The sequence below is a fragment of the Triticum urartu genome, chromosome 5 (assembly GCF_003073215.2).
Source record: "Triticum urartu cultivar G1812 chromosome 5, Tu2.1, whole genome shotgun sequence".
Classification (NCBI taxonomy): domain Eukaryota; kingdom Viridiplantae; phylum Streptophyta; class Magnoliopsida; order Poales; family Poaceae; genus Triticum; species Triticum urartu.
The window spans coordinates 579,193,267-579,213,557 of NC_053026.1; the positions used below are offsets into that span (position 1 = coordinate 579,193,267).

General features: G+C 49.3%; 2 protein-coding genes across 2 annotated transcripts; both read right to left on the reverse strand.

Moving 5' to 3' along the window:
• Positions 1–1,349: 1,349 nt before the first annotated feature.
• LOC125510911 (nuclear pore complex protein NUP1-like) lies at positions 1,350–14,343 on the reverse strand. Its single transcript, XM_048676201.1, has 17 exons — positions 13,927–14,343; positions 13,233–13,279; positions 13,043–13,152; positions 12,505–12,673; positions 11,623–11,907; positions 11,349–11,435; positions 10,262–10,966; positions 9,674–10,167; positions 6,861–8,849; positions 6,672–6,738; positions 3,789–4,473; positions 3,131–3,274; positions 2,864–3,016; positions 2,630–2,745; positions 2,246–2,413; positions 1,924–2,154; positions 1,350–1,814 (listed from the first exon to the last, which is right to left on the reverse strand). Exons 1-17 carry the CDS (start codon positions 14,249–14,251, stop codon positions 1,683–1,685), a joined length of 5,907 nt encoding a protein of 1,968 aa, XP_048532158.1. The 5' UTR covers positions 14,252–14,343; the 3' UTR covers positions 1,350–1,682.
• Positions 14,344–17,941: 3,598 nt separating this feature from the next.
• Positions 17,942–20,024, reverse strand: LOC125510912 (MD-2-related lipid-recognition protein ROSY1-like). Its single transcript, XM_048676202.1, has 4 exons — positions 19,780–20,024; positions 19,569–19,670; positions 18,393–18,550; positions 17,942–18,236 (listed from the first exon to the last, which is right to left on the reverse strand). The coding sequence occupies exons 1-4, from the start codon at positions 19,874–19,876 to the stop codon at positions 18,129–18,131; spliced, it is 465 nt and encodes a 154-aa protein (XP_048532159.1). The 5' UTR covers positions 19,877–20,024; the 3' UTR covers positions 17,942–18,128.
• Positions 20,025–20,291: the final 267 nt, after the last annotated feature.

Here is a 20,291-nt window from a genome sequence, read left to right on the forward strand (position 1 = left end):
GTCATACCGGCCCATATCACAGGCTGGAAGGTGCCGGTTACGCCGGGTGGCAGAACTACTTGATGATCATGGTGCATGGAAAACAGAGTTACTTCAACAACACTTCTTGCCACTTGATGTTGATGAAATACTAAAGTTGCGTCCCTCGCCAAGGATGCATGATGTCTTGGCTTGGGGTCCAGACCCAAAAGGCATCTTTTCTGCCAAGTCGGCCTACAAGATTGGTCTTGAGGATAAATTTCACACATCTTCATGAGCCGCAAGCAGGGCACCGGATGGCAATTGTGCCGTCTGGAAGGCAATGTGGAGGTGCCCTGCTGCACCTAAGGTATGCGTCTTCGGTTGGCGGATTGCGACCAACTCATTGGCTACGATGGAGAATAAGCATAAGAGAACCTTGGAAAAATCTTATGTGTGTGGCCTATGTGGCGTTGAGCAGGAGGACACCTTCCACACTATTTGCAGGTGCCCCATGGCGTGTGCACTATGGGAGGCCATGAGGGAGTCATGGCTACTCCCGGACCTGGCGACGGTCGTGAACACCGGCAAGGAATGGCTACTTCACCTCCTGGATAACTGCACCGAGTTGCAGCGGCTGGTCATCCTCATGAACTTTTGGCGTGTGTGGCATTGTAGGAACGAGGTCACACATTACAAGCCGGCACCAGCTATCGAGTGTCCGTGGAGATTCTTGTGTAGCTACATCGAGTCCCTACCGTGCATCAAGCAGCATCCATAAGGAGATTTGGTGAAAGGCAAGATGGTTCAGAGTGTAGCGCATATGGTCAAGCAAACAGTAGCATCACCGAGAGGTATAGTAGCTAACACAACTTGGGAGAAACCTCCGGCGGGATGGACGAAGCTCAACGTGGATGGATCATACATCCATGGCGAGAATACAGGGGGTGCCGGCATGGTACTAAGGGACGACACCGGGGCCATCATCCTTTCTTCGTGTTGCTTTCTTCGATCATGTCGCTCTTTGATGGAGGCGGAAATGGCAGCGTGTCTTGAGGGCACGTCCCTGGCGCTGCAGCGAACGGAGAAGTCATTAATCATTGAGTTAGATTGCAAGCAGGGAGTGTGCGCCCTGATGGATAGCAGCGTCAACAGATGTTCACTGGCGAGCTAGGTGAAGGAGACAAAGAGGGCCCTGCATGGGATCCGGAGGCATAGTTTTGGCCATGTCTGGAGATCAGCCAACAGTGCCACCCATTGTCTAGCTCATAGGGTACGCACCACCCAGCGTACTAGGCTCCGGGCCCGAGGATCTTTCTCTTATTTGTGAAAACGAGTGTAACACCTTTTCTTAATTAATACAATCTCGTTTCACCCGCAAAAAAGAAAAAAAAAACTAATCCAACTTGTGCAGGTTTCACTTCTAACCGTACTGTATACAGGGAGGGGAAAAGCCTTTTGTAGTTTATATGCTCAGTATAATACACAATTGAACCAATCCAGTAGCGAGCAGAAAATCACCGAGGCTGTCTGCCTGCCTGCCTGCCTGCCTCTACTACACCCACGTTGTCCCGAGTCCCGACCCTCTGCTACTCGCCAGGAGCTGCTGCCACTTCAACCCTATGAAAACTCAATCACCTCACCATGTCTCTACAACAAAGCGTCTTCGACGGGCAGAACGAAATTAGCGTCGCCATGACTACCACCTAGCTCCTCCTCCTCCATCAAGCCATCCTCAGCGCCTCCCTGAAGCCGATGCTGAAGCTGCTCTCCAGCCCGGCCCCGGCCTTCTTCGCCAGCCCCAGCGCCGGCTTCTGCATCATCGCCACGAACTCGTTGTAGTCTATGCGCCCGTCCTGCCAAAGCAACCAACACACGAGATCATCAGCGTTTTGGTGTTTCAGTTCAGTCAGAGCACCCCGAAGAGAAGAGAAGAAAAAAGAAGGGAGGGAAGGTGTGACTGACGTTGTCCTGGTCGACTTCTCTGATCATGTTGTCGAGGCTGAGGTCGTCGGAGCCGAGGCCGAACTCCTCGCACGCGAGCTGCAGCTCGTCGGGGGTGATGTAGCCGCTGCCGTCCTTGTCGAAGTACTGGAACGCCGCGAACAGGTGGTCCTCCCGCTCCACCTTGTTCAGGTGCAGCGTCGCCGCGATGAACTCACCGTAGTCGATCGTCCCGCTCTTGTCCACGTCCGCCTGCATTCACCCCATTTCATTCTTCGTGTCAATGCCAACACACTTCTTTCACTGGATTCATCACTCTTGTGAATTTGAGTGACAAACTTACGGCCTGCATGAGCGCGTAGATCTCCGACTCCTGGAGGTTGGCGCCCACCTTCTTGAGCCCCACCTTGAGCTCCTCGTACGTGATCTGCCCGCTGTTGTCCGAGTCGATCATCTTGAACATCTCCTTGAGGCCGGCGATCTCGTCCTCGGACAAGTTCTCCGCAATCACCTGGACAGACACACACATACACACGCGTCAGGACAAGTCGATTTGGATGGTTTTGCATTCTTGGTCTCTTCCATGATAACATCCACCAAGCTCCAAATGGCAGGTGGTGCCGGCCACTTGGCTTGGTGGACGAGCACAAAGGCAAGATGACAATTCAGAGCGACAAGGCATGCGAAAGAAACAATCATTTCAAGCCGGGAAGTGAATGCTTCTTACCCTGAGAGCCATCTTTTTCAGCTTGTTCATGGCCGAGAACTGCTTCATACGGGATAGAACAGCAGAGTCCAGAGGCTTGTCAGGAGCCAGACCGCCAACCTGAACCCATGGATGCCCTGAGACAATGCGAAAATAGAAATCTTCAGACTTCAGCAACACAATTCACTAAAGAGTAAAGACCATTGAGAGAACTAGAATTTATTTAGTCATGTGATGAGAAATTTAATGACTCACGTAGAACTTCATGGGCAGTCAGTCTCTTCTTGGGGTCCCTGAGGAGCATTCTCCTCACGAGATCCTTGGCGCCTTCGGAGATGCTGGGCCATGGATCTGACTCGAAGTCGAGTTTCCCGTGTAGAACCTCTTCGAATATGCCCTGCTCGTTCTCTGATCGATGAAAAGAAACAAGGCTGTAATTAGATCAAAATGCCAAAAAATTGTAAAGTAATTGCGCATTGTGTCGAAGAAGTAAAGAAGTCAGAAACTGAACACAATTCATACCTGCCCAAAATGGCGGCACGCCACACAACAGAATGTAGATGATCACACCGGCGCTCCAGACGTCTGCCTCGGGGCCATATTTCTTCTTCAGGACTTCCGGCGCGACATAGTAGGGGCTTCCGACAACGTCGGTGAATATTTGACCTGGGATAATTAAGATCCACATTAGCAGAGATTACAGTGGAGAATGTCTCAAATCTGATGAAAATTCAAAAAAAGATTCAGGCTGCAGTCTGATAAAGATGTGTAGCCAAGATGTTTATGGTTGCAGTTGAATGGCATAATTTCTCAGGAAAAAACATGTTGCTGAAAGCACAATGCATTGCAAAAATTCAGTATGCTGTCATGCTTTATGAAGCCCACAACATGGTCACATCAATCAGTCTGGATGGGATGTGAGCGTGTGACCAAATTATGGATCAAATCAAGGAACAGAAATACAGAACCATGGTAGCAAAATGACAAATCATACATATTTTCTTGCCCATCTAGATGCAGTGCAATGTATGATAAGTATTGTTTTCATGTTTATTTTTCTGAAAAATAAATACGAACATAGGCAAGTGTTTCCTTTTCTGAAAAAAAAAATGGAGATGAACTCTAGCTATGATTAGTAACAGAATGGTGGTTGCACCCACCAGATTGACCAAAAACTCACCAGGCCGGAAGAAGACGGAGAGACCAAAGTCGATGGTCTTGAGCGCGGCCTCCTCCGTCTGGTCGACGAAGAGGAAGTTCTCGGGCTTGAGGTCCCGGTGCATGACGCCCATGGAGTGGCACACCTCGACGACGCCGACGATGACCCTGGCGAGCTCGGCGGCCTTCCGCTCGGTGTAGTGTCCCTTCTGCACGATCCTGTCGAAGAGCTCGCCGCCGGCGCAGAGCTCCATGACGAGGTGCACGGCGACGGCGTCCTCGTAGGCGCCCCGGATGGAGATGACGTTGGGGTGGCCGGCCAGGTGGTACATTATCTGGATCTCCCGGCGCACGTCCTCCACGTCGTCGTCGGTGACGAGCTTGCGCTTGAGGATGGACTTGCAGGCGTACTCCTTGCCGGAGCTCCGCTCGACGCAGAGGTAGGTGGTGCCGAACTGGCCCTGCCCGAGCCGCCGCCCCAGGCTGTACTTCTCCTTGACGCTCTCCGTCTTGCGCTTGAGCACGGAGCCGACGAGCAGGCCGGCGCTGGACACGCGCTTGACCGGGGGCACCTTGGGCCGGTGGTGCGGCGGCTTGGCCTCGCCGCCGGAGCCGGAGCCGGAGCTGCTGGACGAGTCCGTGGACGCCTTGGACTCCTGCTCCTTGGCGGGGGCGGGCTTGGGATGCACCGGCGGCTTGGCCTTGGGCTTGGGTTGCGCCGCCTCATCGGGCTTGGCGTTGGCGGCGCCGGAGGCGATCTTGACGGGCTCGGGCGCCTTGCTCACGATGTGGCCGGCCAGCGGCGCGTCCGGCGGCGGGGCCCGGTCCGCGACGCCTGCATTGGCGTTGGCGTTGGCGGCGGGCAGGGCTTCGCCGTCGGGGCGCCTGGTCCAGAGCACGGTGGAGACGGAGTGGAAGAAGCCGTTCTTGCCGATGCTGGGGCCGACGCAGGTGTTGCCCATCGTCGCCGCTGCCGATGGATGGATGGATGGAACGGCCGGACCAAGACGAAGACGGAATCGGCGAATCTTTATCGACCGGCGGGCGGGGGGGGCAGGACAAGAGGCTGCGGCAGCTACCCCACCACCACTCCTACTCCTGGTCCTGGGATCCAAGGAAGGAAGGAGCAGCAAGCACGGGACGGGAGACTCGTGGTGCTCTGCGCCGCGCCGGGGTCGATCAGATCGCGGCCCGGAGGGATGTCGGCCACCCACCGAGGAAAGGAAAAGAAAGGATTTTTACCTCCCAACCGGGAAGAGATGGGCTGAACTGAAGGAAAGTGCTAGCAGAACCGATGAACCAACAAAGTCAACGCTTTCCATCCGGCAGGAGCTGGAGCTGCAGCGTGGAATGCCATGATCTGACGCTTCTTGGACGGGGGCTACGTATGCATCAAGAGGAAGAGGCAGAATTGTTGAATGAGCACATTGAATTGAAGGTGGTTGGTGGGCCTTGGAAAGAAGCAGTCAAAGGCGAATGCTTATGCAAGAAACCAAATTGCGCAAGCAAAGATGGTCAGGGACTGGTTCTAGGACCAAGAAACCGCACGCACGCCAATCAGCAAACAAAACAAAAAGTGTGGACGAAGAGATCGGACGGGCCCTCGGCGATGATGATATACTGCTGTGAAGAGAGGAAGGGGACAAGGGAGACGAGGGAGGCCGGCCCCGCGAGGAGAGGAACCCAGCCGTGATATCTAAGACGAAGGAGAAGACTGGACAAAAAGTAATGCTAGCAGCAGCAGTACGTGACGGGAGGTAAGTGTGTGTGAACAAAAAAAACAAAAAAATCCAGCCACGGGCAGGGCAGGAGGTGGTTGCGGGCCTGCTAGTTAAGAAGAGGCAATGATTAGCGAGCTGCACCTACTTATCTGCGACCTCGACATGGCACCGCACAGCACGGGGGAAGGGAGAGGGGGAGAAGTGGGATGCGAGAAGAAGGTCGCATAGATATATATTCATATCTGCCGTGCCCTTTCGCTCTTCCCGGGCGGAGTGCCTAAACCGCAACGCGAGCTCGGAGAAAGAAAAGAAAGCGCGTTCGCCCGCGACCAGGTCGTGCCGCGCTCGCCGCTTGGCGCTGTCGACAAAGTCCAAAAGGGCGTCGCCGTCTCTACCACACAGGGAGGGAAGAAGAAGAGCCACTGGCCGTTGGGCCTCCTTTTCCCGGCAGGTGGCCAGGCAACGTCCCTGTAACATCCCCTGTTTCTGACGGGGATCGCGACCGACGTGGCTCGGGCATGCTACGTGACCGTAATAATTCAACGTATGGGTGCCGATTGCTGCCTTTTTCCCGGAGAACGGGTCAAGCAGATGGGAGAAAACCGGTCGCTTTCTCCGTGGGGATGGATAACACAGAATGGCGATCAAACGGAACAGCTCATAAGGACGGACGGGCACAGTAAACAAACACGGCACATTGCCGCGTTGACAGATGAAGGGAAGCATCCAGGAAGCACGCATGCTCTAGTGCTTCCAAAACAAGCCTGCTGGGTGCTGAGACAAGAATAATAAATAGTACAACGCCAGTGCATTTCCTCTCTACCAGACAAATATATCGGACGCAAATAAGAAAAAAAGGAAATGAACCAGACCAGACGGCAGGGAAAAGGAGACAAAATTACACTCTAAACTAGAGTTCTAAGCCAGTTGGGTGTGGAAACAAAAAAAAGAATAATACACCAGTCAGTACACTTTCTCTGCGAGACAACTATATCGGACCCGACGCAAATAAGAAACTCAGACAAAATTACACCTTCAGATACACACTCTTGTTTGTTCCATTTTACACCCCAAGAGCACAAGCATACTACTACAACATGTGCCAACCCACCAGGGCTTTCACCCTTTTGACTGACCCACCAAGCAAGCAAGAAAATATAATTGAGTGGCTACTCTACACTGACCTTGACTTGATATTCGCATGACAGCCTCCAGATAGATATATGTCCTGTCGGTGGGACAGCTTCGATGCTGGAACATGTGTATGGCCATACGAAATCATCGCCTCCGGAGTTCCCATCCACATGACCTTCCCGGACATTGCACCATCGAAAATAGCCACCATGTAATGCAAAATTGAACAGCGAGGCTACCTTTTCTTCTGTGTCCTCTTGGCCTTGATGATCCGCCTGTTGGACTTGTCGCCACCCATGCTGCCCAACGAGAAGTTCCCGCCCTGAAACTCTAAGCTACCACCAGTTGGGAATGCCGGGTTCTGCTGCACCGAGCCTTGTTGACCGCCAAACTGGAAAGCTCCGGCAGGCTGGGCAGCCGGAGCACCAAATACTGGAGTGGCCGGTGAACTAGCTGGCTGCCCAAATATAGGAGCGGCAGGTGAACTAGCTGGCTGCCCAAATAGCGAAGAACCAAACACTGGTGCAGACACTTGCGGGGGTGCTGCTTGGTTGGTGTCATCAGCCATGCTGTCTTCCATACTCATCTGGTCATTTCCAGGAGATCCCATTCCGAAGCCTGTGTTGGCATTTGTCATCCCAAATGCAGGCTGTGGTGTAGACAAATTCATGCTTGCGCTCGCCGAGGTAAACGAATAAACTGGAGGAGCTTGCGATGAGAAAGCTGGAGCTGACTGTGCTCCAAATGAAAAAGCACCCCCTGAAGATGCTGATTGTCCAAATGTAAACATGCTGGGAGAGGACGAAGCTGAACCAAAAGGGTTGCTGAGAGCAGCGGACGATGAAGCCGTGGAGCTACTGCTGAACATACTTGTACTAGCCGCTGCCAAGGACGAGGCAGTGGAAGAGCTAGGTGATGAAAATGCAAACCCACTTCCAGATCCAGAGAAGGCGGCAGCTCCAGATCCAAACGGTGAATTACCAAACACAGGCCCGGTAGAGGAAGTTGTCACGCCAAAAGACACAGTTCCAGGTCCAGATGAGGAAGGTGTCCCTCCAAAAGTCATAGTCCCAGATCCAGATGAGGAAGGCGTCGCTCCAAAAGATACAGTCCCAGGTCCAGATGACGAAACCCCTGCTCCAAACGAGAAGACACCAGTGCCAGATGAGGAAGCTCCTCCAATAGAAACACTCCCTGGACCTCCTGATGAGGCAGCCCCCGCTCCAAAAGACACGGTACCAGGACCAGATGAAGATGCCCCTGCTCCAAACAACAAGGTCCCAGGGGGAGAAGCTCCCGCTCCAAAAGAGACAGTGCCAGGTCCCGATGACGAAGCTGCCGCCACTCCACTAGCCACAATCGGGAACGAAGAGCTAAACTGTGTGGCTGAACTCTGAGGCGGCTGTGACATTGTGCCCTGTGGCTGTGGCGGCTTGCTACCAAAGATCGTGCTAGCAGGAGATGGTTGAGAGGTACTGCCACCAACAGTTGTGCTCAGACCAGTAGATTGAGATGGAGAACTGAACCCAAATATGCTGTTTCCTGAGCTCGAGAATGCAAACGCTGCCGTTGAAGCGGACTGGACACCAGATGTAGTAGATGGTGTAGAATTAGCTGGTGCAGTTCCAACACTAAAGGATGCAACAGGAGAAGACGAAAATGTTGCAGTGCTCGAGAAAGAAGAGGATGTGACTGGAGAACTCGAAAAGGTTGTGATATTTGATGAGAAAATGGACGAGGTATTCAGATTGGATGGTGCATTGCTGGCTGATTCTGGGGCTTTAGACTTGGATTCAGTTGTAGTACCCACGGTACCAAAGAGTGAAGTGCTAGCTGGCTTTGTCTCTGTGGATGTCGTCTCTGGTTTTGGTGTTGCTACCATTGGACTGCTGGAGCCAAAATTGATAGTTGGAAATGCAGGAACTGAAGATGAAACAGGTGGACTGCTGCTGGATACAGAGAAGCCGGCAATGGTAGTTAATGGAGTGGTGCTGACAGCAGGTTTATCAGTGGGCGTGGTATTTGACAACTTCGGTGGTGATGTGTGCGACAAGCCATTGCTCAGGCCCGGTGAAGTAGATGCAGCAGAAGCAAAATGGAGAGGTGGAGTCAATGTTGGTGCAGCCGTAGGCAACTCCTTGTCAGATGACTTATGGATATCTCCAGCTCCTTCCCTTCCATTGCCTTTCTCCAAATTAGGTGTGTCCAATGATGCGGGCTTCGTGGCACTGGAAACACACAAGTAGCAGAATACGTTAGCAGATACTCCAAATAGTAGAATGCAACTGCCTATGAAAAATAAATGCCTAACAAATCCAAAACAAAATTTGAGTTATAAACAAAAGAAACAAGAATTTCTGATGGGTTGTCCTCCAATTTTTCAATCCATAGTGATTGAACATAACTAAGATGCCCTTATCTTTCAAACTATACCCTTGCTATATGTTTCACAGTTGTAACTACAATGCTCACTCGTCTCACTATATGTTATTGGCCTCGGAAAACTCTGTTCCCAGAGAGTAGGGCAGTGATGAGATACTGATGCATGAGATGTATACATGGACGACACTTAAAAACAATATTTTCCCATTGAGGGAATCAATATTGTAGTCAATATTTGCGCTTTACCCCTATTTAACTGATTTGGAAATTGCTGATTGGTAGTACTGTGACATTAGGTGTGTGCTGTCTCGTTCTTCTTAGAATTACTGCATCCTTGGTCTGCGCACATGGTAGGCTGAAGACTGATATAGAACAACACAAGCACTTTCACTACAATCCAAAAGTATACAACATGTCCGAACTTGGTGCACACCCTTCGACCCTTGCCATTAATTATCTTAATATTATTGCGACAAAATACGATATGAAAGAAGCTCCTCAAGTGAATAATTAATATGCATCTCTTATCCTAACAGATTTCTTTCTAGCCTACCTTTATGATATCCCTTCCAGGTAATACCAAAATCTTTCAAAAGATGGGTATGCAACCAAATAATTAAACATGGGTGCTTAAGGAAAAATGAGGAAAAAAGAGTTCCAAGAGAATCACCTCTCCCCAAGTCTTCCTTTGGTTTTTACACCAGCGGCTGTTGATGTTTCCAAATCTGATGTACTGGATGGCTTGGAACCAAACATAAAAGGTGAAGCACTGGTCTGTTTATCGTCTTTATTTGAAGCAAGTGGAACTGCTGAAACAGTACCCTCAGCACGGTCTGCAGGAGATACATGCTGAAACGTAAAACCAGTGTTGTTATTTGAGGAAACATTGGGGGTGCCCTTCTTTTCAGTATCACTGGATGAAAACAAGCCGGGTGTAGAGACATCTTTTGATGTGGATGTTCTAGGCTGTTCAGTAACTGAAGAATTGATAACATTCTGCTCCGATGAGGTTGATTCAACTTTCTGCTCAAATTTAACATGTTGAACTTTCCGCTCCTTCATCTTTGAATCAAACTTCTGCTCTGTTGCCTTCACATCTGTCTCAAATTTTGAATTCTTTGATGGGACAGGGGCTTCCAGATCATCGTCAAACTCAGTTAAATCCTGAAACGTACAAAACAAAAAAATGGTAAATATAACTTTCAGATCGTAAGTGCTTATATGACTAATTTACACTGCATTAATATTTCTACCATACCTCAAAAACAGCCATTTTGAAACCTGGTTTCCTTGATGTAGTAGCAGAAACTGAATTCCCCGAAATGGCAGGCTTATTAAGAATAGCAACATGATCAGACTTCATGTCTCTGTTGCCTAAATCCTGATGAAACGTAATGGAATGAACTTTTGATGATCCATCTTTCATCAGCTTGTCTTTATTCAATGTAGAACCATTCAGATCAGAATCATGGGGAAGATTAACTCCATCCAAATCTTGAAATTGTCGGGAACTACTGGGGTCACTTACACCCTTTGGCCCATTGGACATGGATTGCCTTGGTTTCCCAGCAACAGATTGTTGCCCAGACTGTTTGCCTTTTGGTGATGGAGCTATTATGTTAAGCTGCTCAAATATCTTCTCAGCCATCTTGTTTGGTTGAGTTGGAACAGGAGGAACATCATCATTAGAAGGTTTGCCACCTTCACTATTTCTCTGTCTTTCTACAGTCCGCAGGGATTGGCCGGACTCAAGCAGTAGTCTTTTTGAACTAGGAGGTTCCTGATGGGGTGAACTGCCTTCAGCAAAATCTGAACCAATTGTACGGGTAGGAAGAAAATTTCCCCGAGGACTAGCACGAGCATCTTTAAAAGGAGACATCATATTCGACTTCTGACGAATCCTGCGTATGGGGCCAACAGATCCAAGTTCATTGTCAAACTCTGTGCCTCTTCGTTTCAACACCTGTTAGGAAGACAGATGATTTAGAAAAGCTCTGGCAGATATAGTCCAGACAATGCAAAATCTGATGGAGAATGTTCCTCAATCCTCACTAATATTAAATTGAGACTAAAATCTAAATGGGTCGTTGTCACAACGCCACTAGTGTCAATCAAACAGGATGACCTGTTACTTTCTGCCTCATTAATGTTGGGATATGCAACAGTTTGTCCATATATATATAAAGATGTTAAAAGGGTCGATTGGGTATCAACCATAAATACACACCATGTTTCAACTGCTTTTCAACAAACGGCATGTTTTTCAAGCTGAATATATAACATGAACAAGAATATACAGTGCAGTATGTGGCTTATTTCAAATTCAGAAATCTTCCACAAATTCCCTGCCTGCCGCCAGCAGCCAAACTTGGGGTTCGTGCATGAGATAATGAAAATGGTGAAACATTCATATCATTGGAAGAGCTTGGGCCCTGCTAGGCATAAATAGATATTTAGTAAAAACAACTATCACAGTTTTGCAGTTGAAAATCACTCAACTGAAGAGAGAAAATTCAAGCACCATACAAGGACAAGAGTATGCCACGTGGAGCAAAATATAAATGTAGAACTATGAGATGGAAAGAGAATGATGTGCAGCAGATAGAAGTATAAAGCTACCTTAAAAAATGGAGAGCGGGACATTTTACATATTGCTGACCGCCCACGTAATCCTGAAGCCATATAGCCATTCACAGGAAGTCCAGGGTTTTCATTGCTAACTTGATTCAGCTCCTGAACAAGTGGTGCACCAGAAGTCCTATAATAACCAGTGTTGCTTGATTCCGCTTTGTTACCAAAAAGTACTTGGCTCCTTAGACTACTCTGTTGGGGTTCTCTCGAATAACGGGAGCTCATATATTGTTTGGCAAGGTCCGCAGGGGACTTAACATCCCGGATAGGAACCTGCAAATTGAATATGAATTATAATTAAAACAGGCAACTGAAATCCTAACCAAGCTTAATAGAAGTACAGCTACATTTGCCTGCCTATTCCTAACTTAAACACTGAATAACTTAGTTGCCAGGTGTATTGTATTAGACGGGCAAAACAAGGAAACCAAATGGTAAAATCCATGCTACCCTGTTTGAATTGCAGGTAAAATCCATGAACTGTTCAACTGCACAATTGTGCACCTAATATTGTACAGGTGAACCAAAAGAGGTCCTAACAGACACAGAAACTTAGATCAATCTGAACAACTGAATCCACATCATATGTCAAATTGATGTATTACTTCAATGAAAGTTGCTAGATCACAGTGATAATTTTGCTACCATCTTACTTAACATATTCAAGTTTGATCGAGCAAAGTCAAGTGAGCATCATCACTAACCTGACCACAGGAATCACTGAGACAGCATACTAAACAAATACAGTATCTACTAACAACATACACTTCATGGAATTCGTCAAAAATGTTCACATGGTCCTTACCAGCACCTTAATACAAATTTATCCAACAACTAAAAGGAAATTACACAAACAAGGTAACTCCTTACATCAGCGGGCGGAGAATGGTCTATAGCCATCCCATGAGATGTGGAGCCTCCTATTCCATCAATTCTGGTTCTTGTTTCATTCTTATCCTCATGGTGGTCTACTTGTGCAGACAAAGCAGGCTCTACAGTTCTTGCACGCAGCAAGTCTGTGAGACGATCAAACTCAACCCTGAACAGAAGAATCCAATCGTCAAGAACAGGTACAAAAGCAGTGAGGGAAAAGAGATAATGTTGCAGAGGATATCAGGTAGTGACAATGTTCAGTCCAAAATAATGGAACGCGAAACAAAAAAATGAGAAATAACTTGGATTAATATATACTGTGTTCTGAAGCAAGTTGGACATCAAAAGGACATACATCATCCATTAATACTAGGGGATCAGAATTCACCATGGACAGCTAACAATTAACATATTTTGATACTTACCGAGAGAGAAAAAAAACTAGTACTCCCTCTGTAATAAATAAATATAAGAGCGTTTACAGAGGGAGTAGAAAACTGGAAGTTCAAGAAGCACAAAATATGCAGATACTTTCCTGGTGAACGTTTTCCGCATTAACAGATGCTCTACTTCAGACAATGATTTGTCACCGGATGTACCAGCGAGGTCCTTCCCTTTCGCCATTCCACCCACTGGAGATAAACCCTGCGTAAAAATTTGAAACAGCCCTTGGTCAGAACAACAGGGGATGAGCTTAAACAGGTTGCACCATGATTGCTACTTACCGTATGTGTTGCCTCAGGCAAATCTTGATTAGGTTCAGCATCTTGGCCTGCATACATGAAACAGGTATCAGATTTGTAAGTGCAGCTCAATGATATAAGCTCGACAACAGTATGATGCAATTACAACTAGAGCTTCAGTTATCTAGCAAAAAGAACTGAAACATGAAGAACATCTCCTGTGTTGTATTCTAATTTCTACCCAATCAAACATATGGTTCCAATAGACCACACTCCCCTCCAATACAAAAATTGGCACAATTTAAGTGTAGCTTACAAACATCAACGTAACGCACAGGATAATAAAAGTTGTCCAGTATAACTAGTTTCAAGCACAGATCTAAGCCCATGTGTTATTCTTCAGAACGCACAGCCATGCACATGCCACATCCATATCGATACAAACTACAACTTTAAACATAATAAAGCAAAAGCAAGTAAAAAACTTTAGAGGGCTCCAGTTAACACCCTTTTTCCTCGTGAAATTGGCTCTTCGTGCCAGCAATAGCACTGGTCGGGTCAAAATCGCCGAAAACTGGAAGCAGGCGGTCAGCAATCTAAGCTAAACCCTAGCATGCCGGGAAGCAGACCGAAACCCTAGCCCAAGCCCGCAGCCACAACCAATCTCAGGAGCGCGCGCGAGCAAACACGAATCTCGGGAGGGGAAAGCGGGAAGGAGAGGAAGCTGTAGGCTCACCGGGAGGCGGGGAGGCGGGGGGCTGTGCGGCCGCGGCAGGGGCAGGGGCTGGCGCGGGGGGCGCGACGGCGAAGCGCTTGCGGAAGACCGAGGAGAAGAGCCGCGCGGCGCCGCCCGCGATGAGGCGCGAGGCCGGGTCGACGAGCCGGGACACCCAGCCGCCGCCCTCGCCGTCGCCGCCGCGGTAGGCGGCAGCGGCCGCGGCCGCGAGGCGGCGGGAGGCGGCGGCGGCGGGGGGGCGGTCGTAGGGGGTGGCGGCGGAGGCGCGCGGGGGCGGGCGGCGCCGGATCTTCCCGCCGGCGCCGGAGTACGAGCCCTGCTCCATGGGCGGTGCGGCGCGGCGCGGAGGCGGGGCGCGGGGGAGGGAGAGGAGGCAGGAGGAGGAGGCGGGCGTCGTGTGGGGGGGAAGGGAAAAGGGGGGGCGCTTCTGCCTAGGGCTCTTGCGCTGCGAGGCCCGCGTAGTTCGCAGGCAGCCTCCTGTTTTTTTCCGGGGTATTTTTCTTTCCTTTTCGTGCGCTAGGGCGCGGGCGGCGTGGGCTTGGGTCGTTAGGAGCCGTTAATCTCGCTCAGGCGTGGATGGATTACGGGCCCGTTTAACGTTCGGCTCGGGTCGTTAGGAGCCGTTAATCTCGCTCAGGCGTGGCGTCGCGGATGGGCGAGGGGGTGGATTTAAATTTCGAACCGTGGGATGGATGGATGGATGGATGGATCGGCGGATTTTGGCTGGGGATACACGCACGCACGCGCAGATTCTCTTGTCTCGGGAACGGCGGGGTTGCTCCTTGTCATCGGTGACGCGGCGACGAGCGGAGAGCGGCAGAGCGCACGTGGGGCGGTCTCGCCGGAAGCTGCTTGCGAAGCGTGCAGTCCAAACGTATGAGAAAGGTGTTTATCTTTACTACCAGACCAAAGCAAAGCAAAGGAGAGTGATCATCGCCGTTGGTGCGTCCAACATCTGCTCTCTATACTACACAATACTCCCTCCGTTTCTAAATATAAGACTTTTTTAGGATTTCACTATACTCCCTCCGTTTCTAAATAGTAGACTATATACGGAGCAAAATGAGCGATTTTACACTCTAAAGTATGTCTATATACATTTGTATGTAGTTCATAGTGAAATCTCTAAGAGGTCTTATATTTAGGAACGAAGGGAGTACATCGTTTGAAAATATTCTCTCCTCACAATTATCCTCTTACTGAATTACAAATCAGTTTTGCTAAGTCTCGGCCGACTAAGACTTGGTTATGTCTCAGTCGATACTATATTCGTTTGATCTTGCATGAAGATCCGTGCAAAAAATATCCTTTTCGTTTTCTTTTTCCTTCTTATATATTATGTCACTTTGATTGAAACTTGGTTAAGTCTCGGTCGACTGAGAACTAACCACCACGCTGAACGCCGGCCGAACGCCCGACCGGTCACGTGCCACGCTGGCATCGTGCGCCCACTCAAGCAGCCCCTCACGCGAGACACGTGTATTTCGGTGGAGCTGTGAGGACCGCCCCTTCCTACCTTACCTCTTCCCGTGCACTCCATCTCCTACCTTCAGCCGCGTCCTTCCCGCGCCATGTTTCTTCTCTCCCTTCCCCGCACTGTCGCGAAACCACCACAAGGCACACTTCAGTTGCGCCGCCGTCCCCCCGTTCCATTCTTTTTCCTTCTCTGGCAAGGCAGGGAGGGAGGCCCCCGGCCATGGGCGCTGCCTTTTTTTCGCAGGAGGATCTGGCGCTGCTCTGGGGGAGACAAAGGGGGGATTGCGGCGCTGCCTGCCAGGAGCTTGCCACCCATGGGCCCGGCACCGCTAGAACCAGAGTCCAGCGATGCTGGAACGAGCAGCCATGGTTGCTATAACCAGCAGTCGCCGAAGGTGGAGACGGGAGAGGCTTCGGTGTTGCAACCGAGCTTTTGTTTTGCTGGAACCAGAGTCCCGAGATGCTGGAACCGGAGACCATGCTTGCTGCAACCAGCAGCTGTCGGCGGCGAAGACGACGGGCTCCGGTGCTGCAACCATATATCATTTTTGCTGGAACCAGCCGGCGAAAAAGTTGCATCCACACATGACCAGTGCTGGAACTGAACGACGATACAGGTAATTTTGCTACAACAGGTTTTTTGTTTTGCTACAACCGGCAAAAAAATTGCTGGATCCACATTAACAAATGCTGGAACTAGAGACCGTAAGCTTTTTTTGCTGATCGAACGTTTGGTTTTTGCTACAACCGAAAAGAAATTTTGCTGAAACCAGCTCTCTGTTTTGCTGGAAACGGGGTAGCAGGGTGCTGGGACGGGCTCTCTGTTTTGCTACAATCAATCACCGGGAGTTCTTGCTGAAAGAGTTGTTATTTGCTGGAACCGGTGTTCATTTTTGCTGGAACCGGGTTTTTTTTGCTACAATCGGTCAATGGAGTTCTTGCTGATGAGTTGTTATTTTGCTAGAACCGGTGTTCAATTTTGTTGGAACCAGGTAAATTTTTTCTTCAACCGACAAATAGAGGATTTTGTTGCTTTTGGACTTCTGTGTTGGGCATGACTGTGCAAGTTGACGGCCGCGATGACGCCGGTGGTGCTCCAATCATGGTGTATGGCGCTGGAACCGACCGCATCAGAGCTGCAATGGTCTGGTTTGTCAGCTACGGACACGACATGCGGCAACGACGACCTTTCAGCAGAAGGGTGGCATGGGGGCTACGACGCTGGTGCTGCAACGAGCAGCGGCGCAAGGGGACGGGGTGCTGTCGCCCCTCGCCGGAGCGCAAGCGCGTGGGGGGCGAGGGCAGAGATGCTCGCGGGAAACAGGAAGGAGGGGATTTCTGTTTGCGTTGACCAACGCGAGAGGAGGAGATGGTTCAGCGAGAGGCTACAAATCACCGGATCGGAGGAAGAAGAATGAGGCGGGGTTAAGTGCCAGATCAGATGGTCCCGGCTCGCTGCATCGGGAGGCTGGCGTTTGACCGGCCAACTGTTGGGCCGGCGCACCGGCGCAGATAACGCCCTTATAAATATACATCTCCTTCATGAATCATGCATATATCTTCATTATTTGGTATGTTTTGCAAACTAACGTCTCATTCATAAATCACATAAAAACATAAATTATGTCCTTCATGTGTCACAAGCACGTAAGGTCCATTTTCCCCGAAGTCATTTGTTTGCTCCCACGCTGCAAATTTGTTGGCGGTGTGTTACGGTGTTCTTTTTATCAGAAAGAAACACAAGAGAAAAAAATCTACCAACACCTGTCGCAACATAGAAAGCCATTGAAACCCTCTCCTCTAGCAATAAGGCACCCTGCCACCCAATTCTCAATGTTGTGCTACAGTGGAAGTTGATTGATGTTGTCGTTTTATCAACTTTAAGATTCCCACAAGTTTGAATGATTTGTGTTTGCTTGGTTGTCGTGACAGAGGAGGAAACATGTGGAAGATGTCGGTGTTTCTCACGACTTATTTGACGTCACACGAGAGTCACGCTCTCAACACGCATGGTTCCAAACTATAGTGATTCTTTCATTTGTATTTATTATGTACTACCCTTTTGCTGTTGTGGAATATTGTGTAGATTTCATTTATTGTTCCGTTATGACGCACGGGTATTTAGCTACCATAGGAGGACAACTGCATAGCCAACGCCGCACCCTTTCTTGTCGCATACAAGTGTTGATGCTCCAGTAGGGACACATGCTTAACATCTATTTGTGCGTATTATAACTAAGCGCTGAGTCATCAGAGATAACAAAATCATCGGAGCAGAAGAAAAAGGAGCCGCTTTCATCAGGGTACTACATAGACAAAGCATTTAGGTGCTTCACAGTGCGACGCTATCTTCTCTGCCTCGGTGGACAGCGTGCTAGCAGCAACCCACGACAGGTCCTCCACGGATGGACGCCCTTGTCGGGCCATCACAACAGGATGAATGCGGCACCGGCCCCAACCAATCACCCAAAATGCCCATGGTTCGTCGAAAGCAACCGCGGAGCCCAACCACACATGTAAAACACACACACAAGCGACATTCAACACTCAGAAAACACGCACTGGCAGCAACTCTGAATAAAACGGCTCAGTCCAACACATGCTCTCCCACTCGGGGTGATTCAGATTTTAGAGAGTTCTGCAGGTACATACATACATCCCTGGACCATGGTGTGCTCTTTGCAACTGCAACCAAGGGTGTGTTTGGGTCGCGGCACATATTTGGTTCACATAATGGCGACAGGTGCGACGAACCCGATGCTGAACCCGAACAAGATGCAGGTCAGCTCCTCGTTCTTGTCTCCCAGCAGCTTCATCTGGAGACTGTAAGAACCCTGAAGCACATCACAGCAACACAAAACGTCAGGATGTCTAGATGTGATCTTACTTGCAGCGGCCTATTGAGCCCCTTGTCTGTCACAAGCACTACAAGGGAAAATATCTAGACAAGTTCGGCACCGAAACTGAATGTGCACTGCGGGTATGCTTACTGGTGGGGTGTAAGATGGCAAAGTCTGTTCGCTGGCTAGTACGAATTCGCCCGTTGCGGGACAGGGAGTCCCAGCACACAAGTCGTGAGTCTCTGAATCGACGTGGAAAAAGAAGTACCACACATCTACCACCAGCTTCCCTTTGGTGATGGTTTTATCTGCCAGGTGTAAACAATAGTAAAAATGCATCAGGGAGATTCAGAGCAAGGAAGCAACTAGAAAAAAAAACATTCTAGTTACAGAAAAACACTGTGAAATATGGGTGCATGCCGTTCATGCGTGTGTGTGCGTGTGCAGACACTAGTAGCAGATCCACGATAGACTAGGCCCAACAGACAAAAAGAATCTATATTTCAGCAGAAACCCTGCCAGATCCACATCACAAAAATTTCAATATTAAAGCCCTAGCGACCATGGTACTAACTATGAAGTGGAATATATAAAGTGTTTTGCAGGAAACACATGTTACAACTCACATTTCTTTCACCTATTGGCTATCAGAACAACTAACTGGGACATACTCCTACAAACCATTTCGGTTGACATGTCAGATGAATTTTAAGAGACTCAGGAAGCCTCGGCAAACTCAAATACAAGCATCGACAAACACAGGGAAGTCGTGAAAGTAAGGCCGATAAACATGCACGCATTACTGCAATTTGCGGCCAACAAATATTGGACGTTCCACAATCCAAACATGCAGGTGCAAAATATAGAAAGACAGTAACAGCTGACTTGTCCAAACTCCAAAGAAGTCTTACAAAAACACCTAAGGAGACATATTCCCCAAATCTCAGTTCCTAACACACCACATTAGGTCCTTCACAAAACTCCAATTCGGTTGAAAACTTGAAATGTTACCGCGGACATGACTAATTCACATATAACAGTACATGGATAGGGCCAGCTAAACCTTCAGCAGGGCACTAATTTGATTGCTCGAAAAAATCGACACATCAAAAAACAAGCAAAAGTGCATCGATTTGATCTGACTACCACATACACACGGAGACACCGATCTAAACTCTGGAGTAGGCTGCTACCAACAATAAGCCATAACAAGGAGTACTCTACTAACAAGCTAGATTCAAGTTGGCCGACAGCAGTCATGAGCACACCGCGCCACAATTCACAAGCCAAATCGCAAGGAGTTCAGGCTATTCGACGAAATCTTACCGGTGGAGGCGGAGATCTTGAAGGTGGCGGGCTCGCCGCGCACGACGGGGTCGGGGACGATCTCCACGCCGCTCACCTTCACCGGATAGTGGCGCCCCTTTTCTGCGGAACCAAACACCAACAGAAGCTCGCATCGCATACACAATCCGTGGAATCTCAAAAGTCAAAACGGGGACGATTTAGCCGCGAAAGGAGAGCTCGGAGCACTCACTGCAGTACTCGAAGTCGGCGGCGGCGGCGCAGGAGGCGGAGAGCAGGAGCGCCGCGGCGAGGAGGAGCAGGTCGCGGAGGCGGCGGTCGGTCGCCATCGCTGCGAACCAAAGCTCTGCGGTGTGGCGACTAGACCGGCAGGCAGGCAGGTGGACGCGAGTCGTGTCGCTGAGCAAGTGGGGCCGGTCAATCCAAGGAGAGAGATGTTGGCAGCAGTGTGTGTATGTGGAGGCCTATTTGGGCCTTGACATTGTCATTGCGTGCAATTGAGGTGGAGGCAAATCTCAAAACAAAAAAAAACACGGGTGGAGGCCTTCAGTTGAGTTTTACTGTACAAGCCTGCCTGTTTTTCTGACATGCTTATATAAAACAAACAAAAATCTGTGTTTTTGCCTAGGGATGTAAGTGGCAAATAAATGACTTGACATTCCTATTTTTGCCCTAGAAAAATCTGTGTTTTAAAAGTTCGATTCAATGAGGTCAAAATAAAATAATTTTTTTACCATCTCTTTG

Excerpts from the sequence above, each read along its gene's own strand:
- LOC125510911 (XM_048676201.1), bottom strand. The coding sequence starts at position 14,251 with ATGGAGCAGGGCTCGTACTCCGGCGCCGGCGGGAAGATCCGGCGCCGC. Across the intron at positions 6,739-6,860 it reads AAGAGGACACAGAAGAAAAG|CATCGAAGCTGTCCCACCGA; the intron begins GTAGCCTCGCTG and ends CACATGTTCCAG. Across the intron at positions 3,275-3,788 it reads CTCCGTCTTCTTCCGGCCTG|GTCAAATATTCACCGACGTT; the intron begins GTGAGTTTTTGG and ends TAATTATCCCAG.
- LOC125510912 (XM_048676202.1), bottom strand. The coding sequence starts at position 19,876 with ATGGCGACCGACCGCCGCCTCCGCGACCTGCTCCTCCTCGCCGCGGCG. Across the intron at positions 19,671-19,779 it reads CGCCGACTTCGAGTACTGCA|AAAAGGGGCGCCACTATCCG; the intron begins GTGAGTGCTCCG and ends TTGGTTCCGCAG. Across the intron at positions 18,237-18,392 it reads TGCCATCTTACACCCCACCA|GGTTCTTACAGTCTCCAGAT; the intron begins GTAAGCATACCC and ends GATGTGCTTCAG.